Here is a 20,900-nt window from a genome sequence, read left to right on the forward strand (position 1 = left end):
CCAGTGAAAATTTTGGAGCAGGAGAAGGTAAGTTTAAAGAGTTTGTAGGAGGAATTATCTGGAACAAGTAAACTGAGTAGACTGGAGGGAAAAAAAGCTGGAGGAAAAGAGAAGGTTAATGCCAAATCCAGGGCCTAACCACACATCAGAGGGAACAGAAAGGAAGAGACAGATACCAGCCACATTTTGAAGAAACTGAGAGACATGGTTTCTGAGTGTAAATCAAGTGTCAGGAGGAAGGAGGGAAATGACACCATGATGTTCTGAGTCAAAGATGCCTCAGGCTTCACGCCTGCATATTGGATGATGGCTGTAGCCATCACCACAGGTGAGGAGGAAGAACTCTGGGGGAGAGGCTGACCTGATCTGAGATGGATTGAGTTTGGGCTGTTGCCAGGACAGCGAAGGGCCAGGATCAGTGAGAACTTCAGGCCTTCACAGGGGCATGAGGGGACACAGGCATGGGGAGAGTCACACCACCGCCAGGCTCCCTCTAAGGGGAAGAAGCCAGCCTCCTCTGGGGCAGAGCTGGGACTGGGATGGCCCTTCCAGGGCCTGGGTGTGCCCAAGAGTGAGGTCAGAGGTGTGTTTAAGGCTGGGGGAAGTGGTGTATGTCACTCACAGAATGTCACTTAGGACCATAAGGAGATCGAGGGCTGGGGAGAATTCAGCCACCTGGGAAGGTTTATGTTTCAATATAATTTCCTTTATATACAACTAGAGCATCCTACTGTAAAGACCTTTAAAGGTTAAAATGTAACACTGGCAGGTGAAATTTTAAAACAAGATGGATAAATGGAAGCCATTCCTGACACTAATGAAAGACACCAACTCCTTCTTTAGAATAAAGCCTCTCTGTGCCTGATCCTCTCTTGCCTGCAGCATTAGAACACTGTCTTCAATTCAAGGAGCTTCTATTGCATGCTTAGAATGTGGGGGACACAGGGAAAGAGAAAACATAGCCCCTCCCTTTAAGGACCTTACAATCTCATCATAGTAGCCTGGCATACATGTAATATACTATTGACCATTGCAAGACAGCATAGATACTGACTGAAATGATATTGGATGGACAGGCTTCCTGAAGGAGGTAGAGCAAAGTGGACCCTGAATGACTGGTAGGAGCTAAAAAGGGGTCATGGGGGCAGCAGGTGCAAAGGCATGGAGGTGACACTGCCTACAGTATCTTTTAGTGGGGTACTGGCATGTTAGGGAAAATTGGAGGTAATTTCAGTTAGGTAGAGTCGGGCCAGACCAATGAGATATTTATTTAGACAGGATGTTTTGGTTGCAAGTCCTTGAAATCAACTTGAACAGGTGCATAGAGGCCAGATTCTGGAGTCCAGAAGCTTGTGTGAATCCGGATTTACCCATTGCTGACTGTATAACCATGGGCAAGTCATTTAATTTCCATGTCCCTCAGTTTCCTTCTATGTAAAATGAGGTGATACATGGAAATGTTGGCATATTTTAGTTTATCTGTCGACCTAGCAATTTTCATCAAAGAGGTCTAGGATATGGAAACGAAGGTACCAGCATTTGAGAACAGACGCACAAAAATACTTAATGCAGCATCATTTGTAATTGAAAAAACTGGAAACCTCAATACCCATCACAAAAAGGTAGTTGACTAAACTATGCCAGCCGTGTAGTGTGGAATATTACACAGCCAGTGAGTAAATTTGATCTATGTATGTAACCATGAGGGATATCATGATATATTGATAAGTGACAAAGGAAAATTGCAGAGTGATAGGTGTGCTATGATTTCATTTTTGCTACATAAAAAACAAAAAACCTCACAACTGTGTGTGTTTATACTTAACATGGAGAAGTGTGCAGAAGTGCATACACCAGGCTATTAATACTGATCACCTTAGGGCCATGACAACTTATGTCTAGAGTTTGACTTGTTAAAATGAACATGCAGTGTTTTGTAACTTAAAAAAAAATACACACACACACACACACACACACACACACACACACACACACACACAAAATAATGTAGGGGAGAGTTTTTTTGGAATTAATCTGAAGACCAATATTGAGAAGGGAACTCCCAGCAGCTTTAAATGACTCCTGGTACCAAGACACTGAATTACAATCCTACTTTAGAAAGATCCTGTGGGGTGACTGGGGTTTTTGTACAGAGATCACTGAAGAATCCCAAAGAAGAAAAGTTAGAAGATGGTAGGTGCTCTAGTAACCAAAAAGAGGGAAAGCAGAGATTTCTGAAATTAGGAAGTTGGCTGTTGATTCCCAGCAAAGTCCTGGAACAAATCACTAAAAAGGTACCTTGCATATATTTAAGAAAAGAGGTGGCAGTTACTAAGAGCCTGCATGGGTTCCCAGAATTAAGTCATGCTAAAGCTAAATTAATCATATTTTCTTTGTCTCTGTATCTCTCACTCTCAAATCAGAGGATCATTGTAGAAATAAAGTATTAAAAATTTTCTCATACTATGTAAGTAGTCAAGATAAACATGAAGTAGAAATAAATGTGAAGGTTCAGACCCAGAGTATTAATTAATCTTCAGTAAGCCTTAAGGAGGTAGGGCTTTACCCCTGACTTCTCCTTTGAAGTTGTTGGCTATCAATTTAAAAAAGAAGACTATAAAAAATGTCATATATAAATATACACACACATACATATATATATATATAATATATAAAAATATTGAAATGATATGAAGCTTGGAAGGAGAGCTAAATATTCTTAAGGATAAAATAAAAAGTTCCTGCCAGGTTGGAGAGACTGCAAGAATATGTAATGGAATGGGATCACATGGAAATTTACTTCAGGTTCAAAAATCAACTCCACAAGAAAGAAGGCAAGCTGGATCAATAAGAATACAGATTTTTAAAAGCTGAAGAATTATAGTTAACCCTGAAGTGACTCTTAGGCTTAACTAATGGAGGGTTATCATGAGAGCGAGTGGAGATGTGCCCCTGGTATTCCCTGTGGGGGCAAGGAACACAGAGAGAGCCCAGGACTGGGACTGCAGAACAGAGGGAATGTATTCAGAAGAGGGCTGCCAGAGAGAGCCGGGGTCTGGAAATCACGTCTGCAGAGCCACGTGAGGGCAGGGGCAGATTGCCAAATTGAATTACTCCCATCACAAGTTCAGAAGAGGCTGTGGCGACCTGGGTGTGGAGGGGACCTGGGTGTGGAGGGGTATCCCACACTCTGCCTTTGCCCTGCCATCAAGGCGTTCCTTGCCTCCCCTCCTTTTCTCCTAACCCCCCTGCATATCCCACCTCCTCAGAGCCAGGTGGCACGAAGCTGTGGGCAAGATGGCTTAAAGAAGCCATAGACTCAGCATTAAACATTCAATCTCATGGTGACATTGCTATTCACATTTTAATTTTCTGTCAATCCACTGATGACCTATAAAGAAAGTATGTTTGGTGTTAAGTTCGATCTTGCTCATACTGGCTAACCTTCCCATTTTAATCAGGAAAAGACAGGCCTGGGAGGGAGAGCCTTCAGCAAGCCACAGTACCTAGTTGGAATTTTAAACATTGTTATGTTCCCATTGTATTTATTTTTAGGCCTAATTTATGATAAGTTAAACTGGCTTTCCATTTAAAGTAACGATATCAAGTTTCTGATGTGGAGCAAAATAAAATGTGAGAGAGTCTAATGGTATTTGAAGTAAGAAGATATTAGCAAAGAAACACAGGGCTGTGCCCAAAAACAAAACTGAAAGTCTGAGGACAGGGTAACCCAGGGCAGGGCAGGGTAACATTGATCAGCATCAGTATCAGGTAACAACTTTGATCACAGAAGTACAGTGTACTCACACTTGGAAGGAACAGGCAGTAGAGAAGACGACAGAGCAGCCATGGGCTAAGCAATGTCTCCCAGGAGGGCAGATGGGTTACAGTGCTGTGAAGCAGAAAGAGCAGGAAACGCGGTCTAATAGGGCTCAGGGTGCGAGTCTCTAGGGAGGTTCTTGCCAGGAACCCGGGTGGAGTAGAGGGAGGAAGTAAGGGAAAGAGGGGGTCTGCGTTTTGAGAAAAAGAAAAGCATCAAGGCTTGCATACTGGGGAAGTTTCTTCAGGTAAGTCATTCTGCTGACTGGCAGCCATGCGGAAGGGAAGGCCTGTGGGTGAGTGAAGGCGGGAGCTCTCTCTCCTGGTGGCCCGGCTGGCTTGACCTCAATGGAGCGAATGCAGCCTGCTGTTTTCATTGTTTGCCCTGCCTTTACTGTGGACAATGAGTCAGCAAGTCAGCAATTTCCTTTCAAAACACATTTATTTAGGCTTTAAAAAAGTCCCAAACAGATATTTGTACGTCCTGTGTGCAGCAGCATGATTCACAATAGCCAGAAGGTGGAAGCAACCCAAGTGTCCACTGTTAGATGAATCAATAAACAAAATGTGGTTTATACACACAATGGGACATTATTCATCCTTACAAAGGAAGGAAATTCTGACTCATGCTACAACATGGATGAACTATGAAAACATTCTGCTAAGTGAAATAAGCCAGATACAAATGGACAAATATTGTACGATGATATGAAGTGTTCTCGAAGAGAATTCATAGAGACAGAAAGTAAAATGGTGATTACCAGGGGCCGTGGAGTGGGAGAGGGCGGGGTTATTTTTTAACACATACAGAGTTTCAGTTTGGGATGATGAAAAAATTCTGGAGCTGGGTCGTGGGTGATGCTTGTACACCAAAATGAATATTACTGAATTGTACACTTATAAATGATTTAATGACTTTAAAAAGAATTAGAGAAAACCATCAAGCACAGAAGAACCCCGCGGCTGCCTGGCTGTGGAGAAGGCGGTAGAGGTGTGTGCCACAGCTCTCTGCTCCCCCTCCCCGCTCCCTCCCCCACCCTCCTCTGCCCGTTGAGTGTCCCTGCTCACATCAATGCGCCTCTTGCCTCTGGCTTCCAGGTGGAGTCTGTCGATGGGACGCACCAGTGGAAGGAGGGAGGAAAGAAGACTGAGAGTGGAGAATCTGTTTCCCTGTCCCCCCTGCAGGGTCGCTGGCCCCTGGAGCTCCTTCCTGTCGCCTCTTCAGAGCGCCCACTGCCCTTAGCCCCAGGGAACAGCCCTCTCCCTTGTGGAGTCCCCACTCCCTACTACCACCTTTCTAAATAGTCCTTTTATTAAGTTCTCAAATCACCCAATTAGAATGCACATCTGTTTCCTGCAGGACTGCAGCTGATACTAGGTTATTTACAAAGATCAAAGTTTGTGAAGCACTGGCCCAAGGAAAATCCCCTTTGCTCCCAGAAGATCTCTCTGATCCTCCAAACCAGAGAAGGCAAAGGTAGGGGACAGTGAATGTTGTCACCCTCCCACCCTCCATTTCTCTCCTGTCCCAGGGACTTTTTTTCAAGTGTGATTTTAATACCGTGAACCCAGCAATCTACTGCTTTTCCTCCAGTCCCACAGACTGTAAACTCCATTTATTGTACATGACAAGATTCCAATAAAACAAATGATTCAGATATTTCATGGAGTTTTATTTTTTAAAATGTTTAATGTTTAAAGTGTTTTCCCTGTGTATGTTCCTATTGAATACTAGGTACAGATGCTCACGGATACGGCACTGTAGCTAAATGTGAGTAAGAAGGCTGAGATGGCAGTGGCGACAAAGCTCTGCCAAGTCAAAGATCTCTGCCCTCCAAGGTGGCTACTTATGGAGGAAATAACCAAGAGTTTTGCCTTCCTTCTTGGTCATGGCCTAGAATAAATTGAACCCCCCTCTCAAACTGAAATCCAAGGAGTTGTAGCCTGCCCAGGCTTATTCACACGTCATTTTCAGGTCATGAGAAACAGTCACACTTGCTTTTAAATTCACTGCCTCAGGTAAGCAGATCATCTTTTTACTGCAAAAGAAGAGCAACGAGAGGGTTATGTGCTCAGGGCAAGTCAGGAGAAAGGGCTACGAGCTGTGGGCTCTATGCCTCCATGAAGTCAGGTGAAAGCATCTGCAGTCATTTACCACAGAAGCCGACTCCTGTCCCTGAGTGCCCATATCACAACGACAGGCATTCCTGCCAGAGGCAGGGCGAAGGGGGTGGGGATTCTGCATGCACACCTGTGGCTGTGACACCTGGAGGGGGCTAAGGAGCAGGAAATTTTCAATGAGAAATATATATTCCAATCAAATCTTACATTTAAACTAAATAAAACTGATATATAAAATAGAATACACACACACATACACACACACACACACACACATATATATATATATATCAGATAAAATGGAGTTTCTTACACTGAAGAATGAGTGGGAAATTAAATCCACTCTCTGGCTTCCTCTCACCCCAACCCCAGATGGCCCTGCAGGGGGTTTAGGAAAACCCTAGGTCTTTGTCTTCTTTGCTTGGAGGAAGCTAAGCACCATGATGTGTTTGCATCTCAACAGGGGTCACCTCTAAGATCAGGCTCTGTCCTTGTGGGTGTGTCTGGGGACTCTGGACTTACTTGTCATTGACGGGTAAAGGGGCAGTGCAGAAATGCCCAGCGATGGTAGTGCGGTCTCTTTTCCAGACATGGTTGGAAGCCTGGAACTTGAGTTTTACTTGGTTGATCTGGCACTGAGGGTTGGTGTGAGCTATAACTCCTCGCCCCTGCAGCTGCTGTCTAGGTCTGCAAGGGAAAGGGAAGGACATTACTGCTGCTCTGCTGGCCTTTGCTTCCCCTTGGCTCCGACAGGGACCTGCCAGTAGCCTTGGGCAGCCGCCACACACAAAACAGCACCTTGAAGCGAGGGACCACCGTTCTTTGTCTCTCCCGCATGGGCCACTCAGCCCATGTACCTACATTTTTGAAGATGACTCAGAAAATATTTGTTATTTAATTTGTTAAAGTAAACAAGTGGATACTGCAGAAAATAGTAACTCCTGGATTTTCACATCTGGAAAAATGTTCCTTATCCTTAGATTGCTAGTTGGAGACCTTCCCTTTCAGATCCACCTCCCTGGAAGTAGAATCCTCTTTTAGGACATTCAAAGAATTTTATGAGGACTACTCTATTTTAGATTGAGTATGAATTGTGTGAGGGGGAAAAACCAGCCAAACAAACAAACAGGTCCTAAAGCCAGACAGAGCAGGGCTGGAGCCCAGGTTTTGTCTCTTCCAGCTGCGTGGCTTTGGAGTCAAACAGTCCTAGGTCTAAACCCCAGCTCCCCGACGTGAGCTATGAGCTTGACCCACAGGGCTTGGCCAGAGTTGACTGCAGCCTACAGGACCCTCGGTGAAAACAAGACTCCAGGTAGATGGAGGGAAGAGTATGTAGCCACCAGCCTAAAAAGTCGCTTCAGAAGGGCTGCGGGACCTTAGATAAAGTGAGTATAAAGAGTGGAGCAAAGAGGCCTGCGAGGACATCCCCAAGGGCCTGTGTGCGGGCGCAGGGAAGGAGCCCCGCCGCACACAGGCAGCAGCCCATGAGTGAAGGGATTTGTCTCCTGCACCCTGAAGGGGGCTGCAGACCCTTCCCAGTCCTCCTGGGCTTGGCGGCCGCCAGGACCGTGAGAAAGGAGAGCTGGGAGGGGCTGCCTTCTGCCCAGCGTGGGCGCAGGGTGCTCTCCACCGGGTGACCCATGGCTGGGCCAGCCTGGTTTCCCTTTCCTTTCTGGCCTCTGCACAGTGATGAAATGCCTTCTTCATGTTCTTCTTAACCCAGGGTTGTTAGTCATATAGTTTACTTTCTCCTTTTGAGGAAGATCCTGTATAACTTTGTATAAAAGCTAGTCCTTTTTTTTTTTAAATATCAGAAGTGTTTTAAAATATTCTGGGAGAAAAAATAAGATTGTTCCCTTTAAGAAGCTTCTTGGGTAGAGGAGTTTGAAAAGTAGAGGCACGAAGGTGCTGTGGGTGAGTGGGCTAGGGACTGAGTCTGGGTAAATTTTCTAATAAAAAGGAAATCTGGGGGTTTCACAAAGCTTTAGGAAGTAGGAGAAAGACCATACATAACCCCCTGTCCCTTGTTTCCTTTTTTCAATTTCTGTTCAGCAAGAGGGAAAAAAACCCCAAAGGCTGAAGATAATCATGATAGCTTTCCTGAGGGTAATGCAAATCTCTTCGGGAGATGGAGGAGAGAATCTGGATGCCCTTTCCAATCACTCGGGGAGCTTTCAGAAGTAGTGGCTGGGGCTATGCCAGAGTCTGCTGCCGTGTCTCGGGTAGGGCTGGGCATTGGTACTCAGTAAGGCTCTCCAGGTGGTTCTAACGCTCACCCAGCGTTGGGTGTCATTGTCCTGATTCCTGCCAGTGTTGGCTCCTCTCCTAATGGGCTGGAGAGGTATTGGAAACACCCTTGTAGAAATAACATAACCTTGCACTGATTTAATGAATTATTCAGCTACAATCTGCAAGGCTCACGTGGGCACCAGAAGATCTGTGCTGGGAGCCATACTTCCCTGTGCGGCCTGGGTGACCTGGAGCCCATGCCAGTGGCAGGGGCTTTGGGAGCCCAGTGTGTGCTGTCTTCCCCGATAGCGCAGTTAATGTCCAACACCGCAGCCTGAGAAACGTTTTCAAACCCACATCTGATCCGGTCACTCTCCTGTTTAATTTTCAGTGGCTTTCCAAACTGCTCTCAGGATCAAAACCCAAATCCCTAACGTGTCCTTCAAGGCCTGGTACAGTCTGGCCCTGACTTGCCCCTCCAGCCTCTCTCACTGTGTCCTACTCCCTGTTGTCCCCTCCCAGTGTCACTTGGCCTGGATAACTCCTTCAAATCCGTTAAATCTCTACTGAGAGATCATTTCCTCTCATTTGATCAGGCTGTCTTGCTTGTTCTCACAGCCCCTGCCCCTGTTGACAGCTGTACATTTGTGTGTATGTGCACTGGTCATTTCCCTGTTTGTGCTCCATCTATTTCCCTGAGAACTACATGCTCAGGCTCCCTGCCAGCAGGTCCCAGGGAGGTCTAATGCACAGGTGGGAGACTGCTCTGGGCAGGGATTCTGGAGGAGCTGTTTCCTCCCTGCTTCCAACTCCTGCCAAGCAGCCCCCGCTGTGACTCCTACAGACACCACCTTGCTTTCTCCCTCTAGTCCAGGCTGAAAGCAACTTCTGTAGCTTATCTCTGCAGTGCCTCCCCTTTTGGGTTTTCAGTTCTCCCAACACATCTGTCATTAGTTCCCTGTATTAAATTCCTTCTATTGGACTGCCTGATTAGTCTGTCTCCCGCTGGCTTGTAAGTAACCAACCCATTGCTTTTTAAAGAAACATGCGCCACTGCTGCTGAGTTGCCCTCCCCACCAGCCTTGAGGCTCTTTGCCCTCCCACCTCAAGCCTGGCCCTCAGCTGTGGGGCCCCAGTGTAACCCAAGGGAAGGAAGTGCTCAGTCTGAGTTCGAGGGACTAGCACCGCCCAGCACCAAGTCCTGCCGACCCTCACCTTGCACTCATTAGCTAACTGACCCTCTGTGGGCGATTCTGCTCTAGTAATCCACTATTACTGGCCACTCCCCTGGGAGTGGGTGTTCCCAGGCTCTGGGCAGCCCTCCCTGGGCCAGTGGCTAAGGCCCTCCAACTTACTGACATCCTGATGCCTCCTACCTGGATTCCTGAGCACTGTTTCCTACTTGGGACTCAATTCCTATATTCTCACCACCTGTTGGGACACCCCATTACTGTGCCTGCCTGCCACATCTGCTATTGTCCTAATGTACCATGCTTGGACCCACCACTGATCTTGAACCAGGGATAGTGGTCCAGCACACGTCTGCGGGTGCATCCGTGGTAGGTGCTGCCCTCACCCCCACCCCCAGCCCAGTGGCCTTGGCCCACCCATCAGGGACCACCCAGTGCCTGTCTTGGGATATACATGCATGTGTGTGTGTGGTGTGTGTGTGTGTGTGTGTGTGTGTGTGTGTATGTGTGCATGTGTGCACATGCACAGGTAAAATGAAAAGCCAACTAGTCCTAAAGAGAGAGGCTAGCCAAGATACGTACATGGTGATCTTGCCCGAGGAGGTGACATTGCTGCTGAGGAAGGTGACCACAATGTTGGTGTCCTTGTTTCTTCGCTTCTCCAAGTGAAACTCCACGAGGCTGTGATGCACTAGGAAACCAAAGCAGAGCAGACAGCTGGGCCATGGGTCAGTGGGAGCAATGCACAAAAAGCCCCAGAGAGCAGCAGTGTGGTTGAGAATCTTGGCTCTACCTCTTCATAGCCATGGGACCTGGAGCAGATTACCTGTCATTGCAGATCCTCAGGTACCTCAAGTGTAAAGTGGGGATCATAAAAATAGATCCCCATGAATCTGAATCAGAATTAATGAGTTAATACATAAGAAGTCCTGAGACAGTGCTTGTGACTAGGAAGCATTCAATGTGTGTTAGTGTTCATTATTATTTGTAATGTTAGAAGGTCTCACTCCTCCCTGTTTGGTGACATCCTGGTGGTATGATTTTGAAAGAACCAAAAAGAATCTATTTTATACTAAAAACAATTAACTCATAGAATATAGCCACGCCCCTCATCCCCCCCTCCACCATACACACAGTGTCAGGGAGCCCACTGTGTGTAGGCGATGACTCTTTCCCTCCCAGTGGTGGCTGGGTGCCTATGTGGCAGCTCCATCCTCCCGGGCATCAAGGGCACTGCGGCTCTGAAGGCTGGTGTCCCTGACAGAGACTGGGAGAGCAGCCTGTCTCACGCTGATGCCCCGAGACCTGCTATCCCGCTGGCGAGACAGGTTAATAAGGATTACAGTTTCCCTAAGACCCTATCCTTTCCTTATCAAGGGGTAGGTCCATCTGGCAGTATTCTGCAGTAATGGGTCTTGGAGCCTTTACACAGACTCCTTGGTGACGGGACATAGCTGCGAAGGCAGTTCTTCCCACCTCCCCTGCCTGTAACCTCTCCATTTGTCATGTTTTATGGGAAAATACTGGGGGGACATAAAGTGGACTTAGGTAGACACAGCACTGGGTTGGAGGAGTGCTGAGGTCCATCCAGGCCTGTGGGGTCAGTACTGGGACTCGCTGACAGGTGCTAAGATGCCGGGAACCCACAAGAGGGAAGGGGCACCACATGCTCCTCCACAGGGGAAACATCCAATGCTTTGCTCTTCGTCTCCCTCACAGAGTGGTTTACTATGGGATGTAGATGAGTGTGGTGATGGACAGGGCCAACCTGGAGTAGATAACTGAAATGTGGAAAAAAAGGCTAACTTACATCAGCTTTAGGAATTTCATTCTCTGGGCTGAGTTTGATAAATTATATCACTTCCTCCTTTGCCAGCAGGTATCACTGATTAAGCAAGTGTCCTAAGGTTCTGCTTCTGTCTTCTCTACCTTATCTGGAAGCCCCCTGAGGACCAGATCTGCTAACAGTGGGTGGTGGGAACTGGTAGTGAAGTCCAGTCTGCACAGGGCATGGCATGGGAGCAGCACACAACCCTGGGTGCTTGGCCAGGAGACCTCGATCCGAGGCCCAGCCTTGCTGCTTACCTGCTGTGTGGCCTTGCCTAAGTCCCTGAACCTCTCTGTGCCTCAGTTCCTTTATCTGTCAACAATAATCCCTGACATCACCTCATGCAACACAGTTAGGATTAAATGAAGTAATGGAGAGAAGGTACTCTGCGGGAAACACTGTTCCACAAGGAAAAAGTGATGTTAGAACTATGGTCATTTGAAGAACAACACTGCTGGTGCCTGGCAGGGGTCAAGGGTGACCACTGTCCTGGTAAGCCCTGCTGAGGCCCAGGAAGGCCACGAGTGCTGGCAATGGGAGCCTCATGCCCAGACAGCCTGGGGATGGGTGGGATGAGGAGTGGCCGGCTGCTGGCGCCAACTGAACTACCAGGGAGAAGAGGGTCCCAGCTTCAATGCTCAGAACCACACAGCTCAAAGCATGTGGGCAAACAGGTTCACACTGGCTTGTTTCTTTCTGTGCCCTTCTTTTGAACAGACAGGGCCATGCTTCTGGGCTTCTGGCTCATGGGGCTGGAGACTCACAACAAATATGAAACAGTCAGGAAAACTATGACTATGTGAACCTGCCTGAGGAGGGACTTTAAAATGTCTCTAACGTGCAGGTGTTCCCCCAGCTCCCTGCGGCTTCTGCGCAGACAGGGAGGAGCAGTTCAGCCCCGCTGCCCTGTCCCTGGGAGCGCTGCCTCTGCCACGGGACAAAGCGCCCTCCCTCTGGCCGACCTCTGAGGGGGCAGCGAGGACAGAGGAGGAACAGGAACTAGGGCTGTCGGGAGCAGGTTCTCAGAAGGGGACCTGTGGCAGCATGCACAGAGTATAGGTTTTTGAGTCAGAAGACCCGGAGCTGAATCCTGACTTTTTCACCCTGCTGGGCAGCCTTGGGCACATCACTTAGTCTCTCAGAGCCTCCCCTCCTCACCCTGCCTCTCAGAGATGTTCTGTCCAATGAGCTGGTACACGTGAGAAGCCCAGAGTTGGCTCTTTGAACCCACTTTGTCCTACGAAGTAGCCATGAATTCTCTTGAGCATCAAGTTAGAAACATCCACACCCAGTCTCCCAAATTGACTGGTTGTTAAAGGGGAGGGAATTAAGACTTGCTAAGTTCTAGTAATGTGCTAATGACTTCCTGTATACTAGTTCATTTCATCCTCACAACTGATTCTTTGAAGTATGTACTGTTTCTGTTCTCACTTTTTACATAAATATAGATGGATATTCAGAAAGGTCACTTGCTCCTGATCATGCAACTAGTATGTGGAGAAGCTAAGATTCAAACTGAAGTCTGCGTGACCACAGAGGGAATGAGCTTTGGGCTCCCATCACACTGCTCCAGGCCTTCTAGGACCAGGAAGGCATGGCTGTAAGGACCCCTCCACCAGCCAGACACAAGCTCATCAGAGAGTCAATCAGAATCAATCAGATATCACTTATCACCCTAACTCCCTGTACACACAATAAATCAGACAGGATCCCAGGATAATAAGCATCAACCGGGAGTTATAGTCACCCTAGTTAGGATGCAAATAGCATAGGGAAAGATGATGGTTCTGCCTGTAATACATGTCGTAGATTCTAACACAGACTTCTCTCTCACATTTAACATCTTTTACAATCACTGGCATCTTAGCTTCAATGAAATGCAGTGGTTGAAGTAATGGTGAACATCCAGAATATGTATGAGAAGGAGAAGAGAGCAGAGGGTGAGGTTCTATGTTCCTCAGGGACCCAGACCTAGGAGAGCTGCTGGGGTGGGAGACACATAGGATCGGCACCAAGGAGGGGGTAAAAAAGTAGGCAGGAAGGAAGAGGTCAAATGCCACTCCAGAGAGAACCTGAAATAGAGGGCAGATTTCCATTGTACAGTGCCAGGTGGTGGTGGTGTGGTGGGGAACAACTAGGATTAGTATATAGACAGTATGATGCCCCCAGGTCCTCATCCATAGCAATGGGTTTGACTGGTTCTGAAAGTTCTGGTTCTATTGAAGATGAGAGGCTCCTACCCCCATCCCTCCTGTGACATCTTTGCCCCAGTCCTTCACCTCCCACCCCACCCCGGCTGCCATGCTGGGCTGGACACAGGCCAGCCCAGAGCCCTGGACTCTGCTGAACAGCACATGGGCAGAAGTGAGCCGTGCGCTTGCCCCAACTCACCACAGTACGGAGCCCTGGAAGTGGTCAGGAGGTAGACTCTCACTTCCCTGGGAAGAGGCTCTATCCTGACACCGCTTTGTTCCACCAGCCCTAGAAGTAAAGAAGCAAAGGCCATTTCAGAGTCCCATGGCACTCAGCCACATACTGATTAATTCATGCACCCCTTCACTGTACCAACCACTAAACCATATGCTCATTATGCACCATGCCACTAAACTATATGCTCATTATGTGCCATGCCCTGTGGTGAATCCCAGGATATGTGTAGCTCAGTCCAGCTGAGGATACACACACCAGCAAACAGGAAATACATTCTTCAGATCATCTGGCCTGTTCTAAGGAGGTTTTTATAAGGACTTTGAAATGCTCTCCCCAACTTGTGGAACAATCTATATGATAGTTGTTTGAATAGCATTTGCATCCTTTGTTGGTAGAGCACAGAGAAGTATTTGGCTTGAAATAATGGTCGACAAGTTGGGGAAGGTGTTCCAAGCACGGAGTGCAGTCTGGGCAAGAGCACAGGGGGCGAGGAACCATGGAACACTCTTGGGAACACGAGCAGTTAGTGTCCCTGGGGTGTTCAGTGCCAGGGGAAGTGCGAGAGGAGCTGGGCAGATGGTGGGACATGGTGGCTACACAGCTGGTCCGTCCCACCTGGCGGAAATTGTGACAGATGGCGGTTAGTGGAAGTAATGCTGATTTTCTTTACTGAGGGAGGCTACATGTACATTAACATTCTGTCCATTTGACACCCATTTCATTCATATAAGCAACGACAGGCTGCTGCACTTCTGAGCGGCACCTGGGGTGTAGGAGTGTGGGGCGAGTGAGGGAGGGGTGGGAACTGTTTTCTCTTCCCAGAACTTTTCTGGAGCCCTCATCCTGGATAACCCCAGGATGTTCCCAGCAATGATCTGCATGGGGTGAGTGGACGCCAGATCCCTCAGCCTTTCCGGAGTCCTTCTCCCAGACTGGCCTGGATCGCCCAGGAATGTGCCTAAGCCACCCAGCAGTCAGGCATCCTCCAGCTGGCCCGTGGCCACCGCAGCCTTGCACCTCTAAAGTGGGCCCTGTGTGCCAGTCTTGGGGATTCCTCCACAGCACCTTGATTTAGAGTCTCTCAGGAGGTGACATGCAACCGGCCTAGCTAGAAAGACCTAAGCGAGCATCTATTCTGCGAGTGCGGGCAGGGACTCCACCAGTGTTCTAGAGAGCATTCTGAGGCTGGACCTGCAGATGGGACCCATGTGTGTGCAGGTGTGTGCAGGACAAATGGCATCAGCAGCAATATGGTGGGTGAGGCGTGGGACCTGGACCGCCAGAGGCCATTTTGTGGGAACAGGCTGAACACCTCATTGGCTACTTTCTTTACCCCAGTTGGATAGAGTTCTTCACCTTAAGAGACTGGTACTTAATAAAAAGGTGACCACAAAACCTGAACTTTCCCCAAATTATCAGAGAGCCAAAGGAATGAATGGCATTTACCGATCCTTGGACAGGAAAGCAGAAAAGGGTTAAAACAATCCAGACAGTGTCCAGCAAGAAAGGCCTTGTAGCTGGCACAGGGAAAGGCCATCAGCAGACAGGAATTCTCCAGGGCACTGATGTAGAGGTGCACAGCCCTCATGTGATCACAAATCACATAATCATAGCCTGAACGATTGGGGAAAAAAAACCCAAAACCAAAGTTTCAGTTTAAAACAAATGGAAATTCCCTCCATGCTATTTACTGTAACTTTAGCTGAATTTTATATTCTAATAGGCTATAAATACATGGGATGTCCCCTGAGCCGCATTTTAAAAATATTAATTACCATGGTTACCTCATCTCACTTTTCCTTTTTATTTTCTTGAGGTACCTAAGCTTAGTTTATCAAGAAAATCAATTAATTTGAAACCCATTCTTCCTTGATCATGCACACTCTCTTTCAGAAAGTGGGAGCACACAGACAGTTGGGGATCCTGACCCCACTTCTCAAAATAGATATCTGTCTGCACGTTTTACCTTCACCATCACCCACACAACCAATTTTTTACAAGCTCATTGTACCCAACCCAGTGATGAGACACCTAAGGGAGTCAGCAGTTATTCATGGTCAATCTCTGAAAGCAACATTCTGGGGTCCACCTAACTAAATGATTCTTACACTGAATTTGCAAAATGCCTCAATTTACCAAAAAATTTGGCTTCCTTGTTATTGTTGTCATTTACTATTTAAAAATTTGCAGTGACTCATATTGTACAAATTGGCTGGAGCTAAGAGGTCTGTAGTGAGCCACAATTTCAGGGTTCTGGAATTTTCACCTTGGAACCCCCAACTCTAGGACCAGCAACCAAATCTGAGCTGTGTATTGACTTTCCTTTCCCCCCAGGGTTGGGACACTCCCTACAGCCAAGCTCCTTCCAGCTGCAACAGGAAGCTGGGAGACACAAACTAAATACCCTCCTCAAACTGTGTCATGAAGAAACAATGACAAGTGGCTAGCTAAAATGCCACAGAAATTTTCAAAAGTCATTAAGACCAAACTATCTCATCTGATCAGTGGTAGGAAAATCTAAACATTGTTAAAAGAAACATGTTAGCGGTTATCCAACAAAACTGTCAAAAGAATCCTTCAAACATCAAACGTTTGGTAAAGCAGGGAAAGACAAAAAAAAAACCATAGTAAACAGAAGTTGGGACATAATTCCCATATGATATGTTGGCTATGCTTTCAAGAAGAATATAAGAAGACTAAATAACCCTTGATGCTTAGCTTTTGACAAATTTAATATCATTTAAAAATGATATTAAAATATCATTTAATATTTATTTTATTTTCAATTGACTATATTGACAAGAACATAGTCTTGTCAATATATATGCATTGACAATGCATATATTCAAAAAGAACATTCCAGAAGAATATATTTGCAAGAGAAGAAGTGTATATTTGTTGGATGTACCCAGGAAGACTATCTTGAAAACAGTTTTGGACAACTGTTAAATTGAGTAAGTTCGGAGAAATGGTCATGCAATGAACTGATCATTTAGCTAGCTAGCTGGGGGCCCATGGGTCTACTTCTAGCACAACTAGGCTCTGCAGAAGATGTAGCTGGTGTGGACTCTGCCAGAATGTAGGGCCTAGGAAGAAGAGAGGTTATTGATTGAGGTTATGTTATGGTAGGGCCTAAGAAGTGGGGAGAGCAGCATAAGTATGCTTTTAATTTCAGGTACTCCCCCTGCAGCATACCTGGGCTCCAAAGACATCCACGCAATAGGTGCTGAGTAAGGCATTATGGAACATGGCAAAGGACCCTGGACAGAACCCCCCAGTGGCCCACACTGACTCACACAAAGGCTGCTGGTGACTTCCTGTTTCTGGGGTAGCCAAACACCCACCTGCATGAATGAAGGTGGGACAGCCAGGTTGGTCTTGGCCTCCGTTGACAAAGTAGTCCACATGTCCAACAGGAATCCGAATACCCAAATCTGAAAGAAAGCAGAGCCCCATGACCTTCTCACTGCAGGGTGCACGTTCCAGGTCCCACAGCAGGGTCCCCAGCAGCACAACCCCCACTTCCAGGGCTGAATGGGTGCCCACCCCACTCCTAAGTGCTGTGAGACCGCAGAACTAGCCTTCAGTTTCCTAAAGGAGCTTTTCCATGCTGAAAGGAAGCAAAGAAGAATAGATTCATAAGAAGACATTCATATTTGTCTAATAAAAATTTTAAAATACCAATATAAATTTTTTATAAATCAGTACATGTTGAAGCTTGTACATTTCTGAATAATTGAATAGCTTTTATTTCACTTTAAGCAGTAGTCCTGATAATTATGTTTGGGGCCACATTTTCACAGCCTGCCACATATTTTTGTGTTCTCCTGAGCAGAAATATTACCTCCCTACAAGGAGATGAATCTGGGAGACTGCAGCGCCATCTCATCCCGGTGACCATAGCTGACCCCTCAGACTAGGTCAGATCCAGCTGCCAAAGACTTTGCTTTTTCACGTCGTCTATCACCGCTGTAAGCAACTAACTGCATATTCTTTGTTTAATGCCATCTCCCCAGGGGTTAAGCAATGACCTAGGAGTTATTCTTGATTCCTCCCTTTGCCTCGCTCCCTCCTTTAGCCCATCACCTGTCTGTGCAGCTCTATCTCCAAAATATATTTTGAATGTTTCTACTTCTCTCTGTCTCTACTGCCACCATTTTTGCCCAAGCCACTATCAGCTCTCACCAGCCCACTTCTGCAAACACCGTCTCATGAGCCTCCAGGCTTCCCTTAGCGCTCCTGCAGCCTGGTCACTGCGCAGCAGCCACAGGAATCTTCTGAGGCAACATCCAAACTGCCACCCTGTTCTCACTGACTGTGGAATAACATCTAAAACTCCTTATCTACTATACTTCAGTTAAAAAAGAGAAGAAGAGGAGAAAAAAAGAAAAGAGAAGAAGAGGAGAGGAGAGGGAAGGGGAGAGGAGGGGAGGGGAGGGGAGGGAATGGGAGGAGAGGGGAGAGGAGGGGAGGAGAAGATAAGAGAGGAGAGGGAGGGGAGGGGAGGGAGGATAGGAGAAGAGAGGGGAGGGGAGTGGAGGGGAGAGGAGGGGACGGGAGAGGAGGATAGGAGAGGGGAGGGGAGGGGAGGGGAAGAGAGGAGAGGAGAGGAGAGGGGAGGGGAGGAGAGGGGGGGGAAGAGGAGAGAAAACTTGCCATGGCCAGCCTGGGACTGCTCCCTCTTCTGCAGCCTCACTCAGCACCGTGCTCAGGGCACCCTAACCACAGGGTTTACTTTCTGTCCCCACCCATATCCAGGCCTTCATTGTGGCTGTCCTCTCCCCCTAGGACTGACTCATTTTCATCTGCCAAGTCTCCCCTCAGATGTCACGTCCCTAGACAGACCTTCCTCAATAACCCTACCTGAAGTAGGCCTACTCCTACCCAGTCACCCTCTATCCTGTATCCTTCATAATCATAGTCACCATCTGCAATGATCTTACCTGTTTACCTGCATGTATGCTCCACAACAACAGGGCCTTCACCTGTCTTCTGTCCGCTATATACTCAATACCAACCCAGTACCTGGCCTATGGGGTGTCTAAGAAATATTTATTGAAGGAATAAATGGATGAATGCCTGCCCAGTTAGCCTGTAAATGCCATGTGGGCAAGGATGTTATCCAATGCCTAGCTGATCACGGCATTCTCAGTGCCCATCACATAGCTCGATTAACACTGACTCTATGGAATGACTTTTTTGTTGTTCACATTAGGAAGAGGTTGCATTTTGAAGGGGATTGAGAGACCTAGGTTAGGTAAGGAGGGACCTAACAAGCCACCTATTTAGCAAACTGGGGGACAGAAGAGGTTAACCTTGCTAATCAGCATAGTTAATTAATCCAAAAGCCGGGCTTTGGTTTCCCATCTGTGAGGTAAAGGTGGGCAAGAGGACTGAAAAACATGAGTGCAGGGTTTTCTTCCATACTCATGAAAGTCTTGGGTGCTAGAAGGCAGCTCTGACCAAAGGGAATGAGACATGGACATTTCTCGTTTGAACTGCAAACTTCTCTGGTCTGGTGCCCTTTCTTGGTGCACCCACCACACTGAGTACAGGGCCTGGCACAGCCTCTGTGGGTATCTCATGCCAAGTAGCATTGAGGAGGAACACCCACTCCCTTTCCCAGCTGGCCAGAAGAGCTAGATTTGGTTCTAATGGATTCAGAGCTGGGGGTCTTTCCTATGTTGATCCGTATTGGAGGGCGGTATTCTCATTCTTCACTGCACTGAAGGGCCAGACTCATCCTCCGGGAGGCCTGGGTATCTGCCCTGGCAGTGGAATGCCCCAATCTCCTGGGGCCAGGCACACTCATCCTGAAAAAGCAACTGACTTTCCCATGTCAGCCAGGCTGCAACACACACTCCTCCCACCATTACCTTAGCACAAGGTTTAGTGTTGAATCAGAGTGAGACTCATGACTGAACTTATTTTTTTTGGAGCATGAACCCCCTAGTCCAACTTTTTGCCTTTTTCTTAGTGAGGTACATACAAATAAAACATGCAAATCTTAGGGTACAGCTTGATGAATTTTGACATGTATACATTCATGTAACCATTACCCAGATCAAGATATCAAACATTCTCACTAATATTTTCCCTCTTCACCTGTATCATCATCCCCTTACCCACTCCCTTACTCCCCTCCCATATGGCAATTAACAGTCTGTTCTCTGTATGTATGAGTCTATTTCTATTTTGTTTGTTCTTTTTGTTTTTTTTAGATTCCACATATAAGTGAAATCATATGGTACTTGTCTTTGTCTGACTTATTTCACTTAGCATAATACCCTCTAGGTCCATCCATGTTGTTGCAAATGGCAAGATTTCATTCTTTTTTATGGCTGAGTAATATTCCATTGTATATATATGTATAACTTCTTTATTCATTCATCTATTGATGGGAATTTACATTTCTTCCATATTTTGGCTATTGTAAATAATACTGTGATAAACATAGGAGTGTATATATATATTTTTGAGCTAATGATTTTGTTTTCTTCAAGTCAATTCTTAGTATTGGGTCATATGATATTTCTATTTTTAGTTCTTTGAGAGAGAAACCTCCGTATTGCTTTCCATAGTCACTGCACCAATACACAATCCCACCAGTGGTGTACAGGGTTCCCTTTTCTCCATATCCTCACCACTTATTTATTATTTCTTATCTTGTTGATATTAGCCACTCTGACTGGTATGTGATGATATCTCATGGTGGGTTTTTTTTGCATTTCCCTGATGATTACTGATGTGGAGCGTCTTTTCATGTGTCTATTGGCCATCTGTCTGTCTTCTTTGGAAAAATGCCTATTAAGGTCCTATGCCCATTTTTTAATCAGATTATTTGTTTTCCTGATGTGGAATTGTATCATTTCTTATGTATTTTGGGTATTAGTTGCTTATCAGGTATATCATTACAAATATATCCTCCCATACAGTAAGTTTCCTTATAATTTTGTTCATGGTTTCCTTTGCTATGCAGAGGCTTTTTAGTTTGCTGTAGCTCCACTTGTTTATTTTTGCTTTTGTTTCCCTTGTCTAGGAAGACCTGTCCAGAAAAAGTACTAATGCTAATGTTCAAGAGTCTACTGCCTATGTTTTCTTCTGAAGTTTTATGGTTTCAGTTCTATATTTAGAATCCATTTTGAGTTTATTTTTGTTTATGGTGTAAGACAGTGATCCAGTTCATTCCTTTGCATGTAGCTATCCAGTTTTCCCAAAACCATTTATTGAAGAGACTGTCTTTTCCTTATTGTATATCTGTGCCTCTTTTGTCATATATTAAT

General features: G+C 46.5%; 1 protein-coding gene and 1 long non-coding RNA gene across 3 annotated transcripts in view; one reads left to right on the forward strand and one right to left on the reverse strand.

The window, feature by feature from the left end:
- The first annotated feature begins 3,744 nt into the window (after window positions 1–3,744).
- LOC118971495 (uncharacterized) lies at window positions 3,745–5,057 on the forward strand. The gene is made up of 3 exons (XR_005059926.2): window positions 3,745–4,067; window positions 4,745–4,810; window positions 4,918–5,057. It is a non-coding gene; the product is annotated as an uncharacterized lncRNA (long non-coding RNA).
- Window positions 4,244–20,900, reverse strand: part of PLA1A (phospholipase A1 member A) — a 29,541-nt gene continuing 12,884 nt past the window's right edge. The window contains exons 6-11 of one of the 2 annotated variants that reach the window (XM_037013202.2): window positions 16,962–17,051; window positions 15,064–15,231; window positions 13,579–13,668; window positions 9,942–10,050; window positions 6,463–6,627; window positions 4,244–4,924 (exon numbers count right to left, since the gene is read on the reverse strand). In XM_037013202.2, the coding sequence (XP_036869097.2) occupies window positions 4,747–4,924; window positions 6,463–6,627; window positions 9,942–10,050; window positions 13,579–13,668; window positions 15,064–15,231; window positions 16,962–17,051 (800 nt within the window). In that variant the 3' untranslated portion in view covers window positions 4,244–4,746. Of the gene's footprint in view, window positions 4,925–5,480; window positions 5,859–6,462; window positions 6,628–9,941; window positions 10,051–13,578; window positions 13,669–15,063; window positions 15,232–16,961; window positions 17,052–20,900 lie in introns of those variants that run through there. The other variant, XM_037013203.2, reaches the window with a different exon arrangement.

The sequence above is a fragment of the Manis javanica genome, chromosome 3 (assembly GCF_040802235.1).
Source record: "Manis javanica isolate MJ-LG chromosome 3, MJ_LKY, whole genome shotgun sequence".
Lineage (NCBI taxonomy): Eukaryota > Metazoa > Chordata > Mammalia > Pholidota > Manidae > Manis > Manis javanica.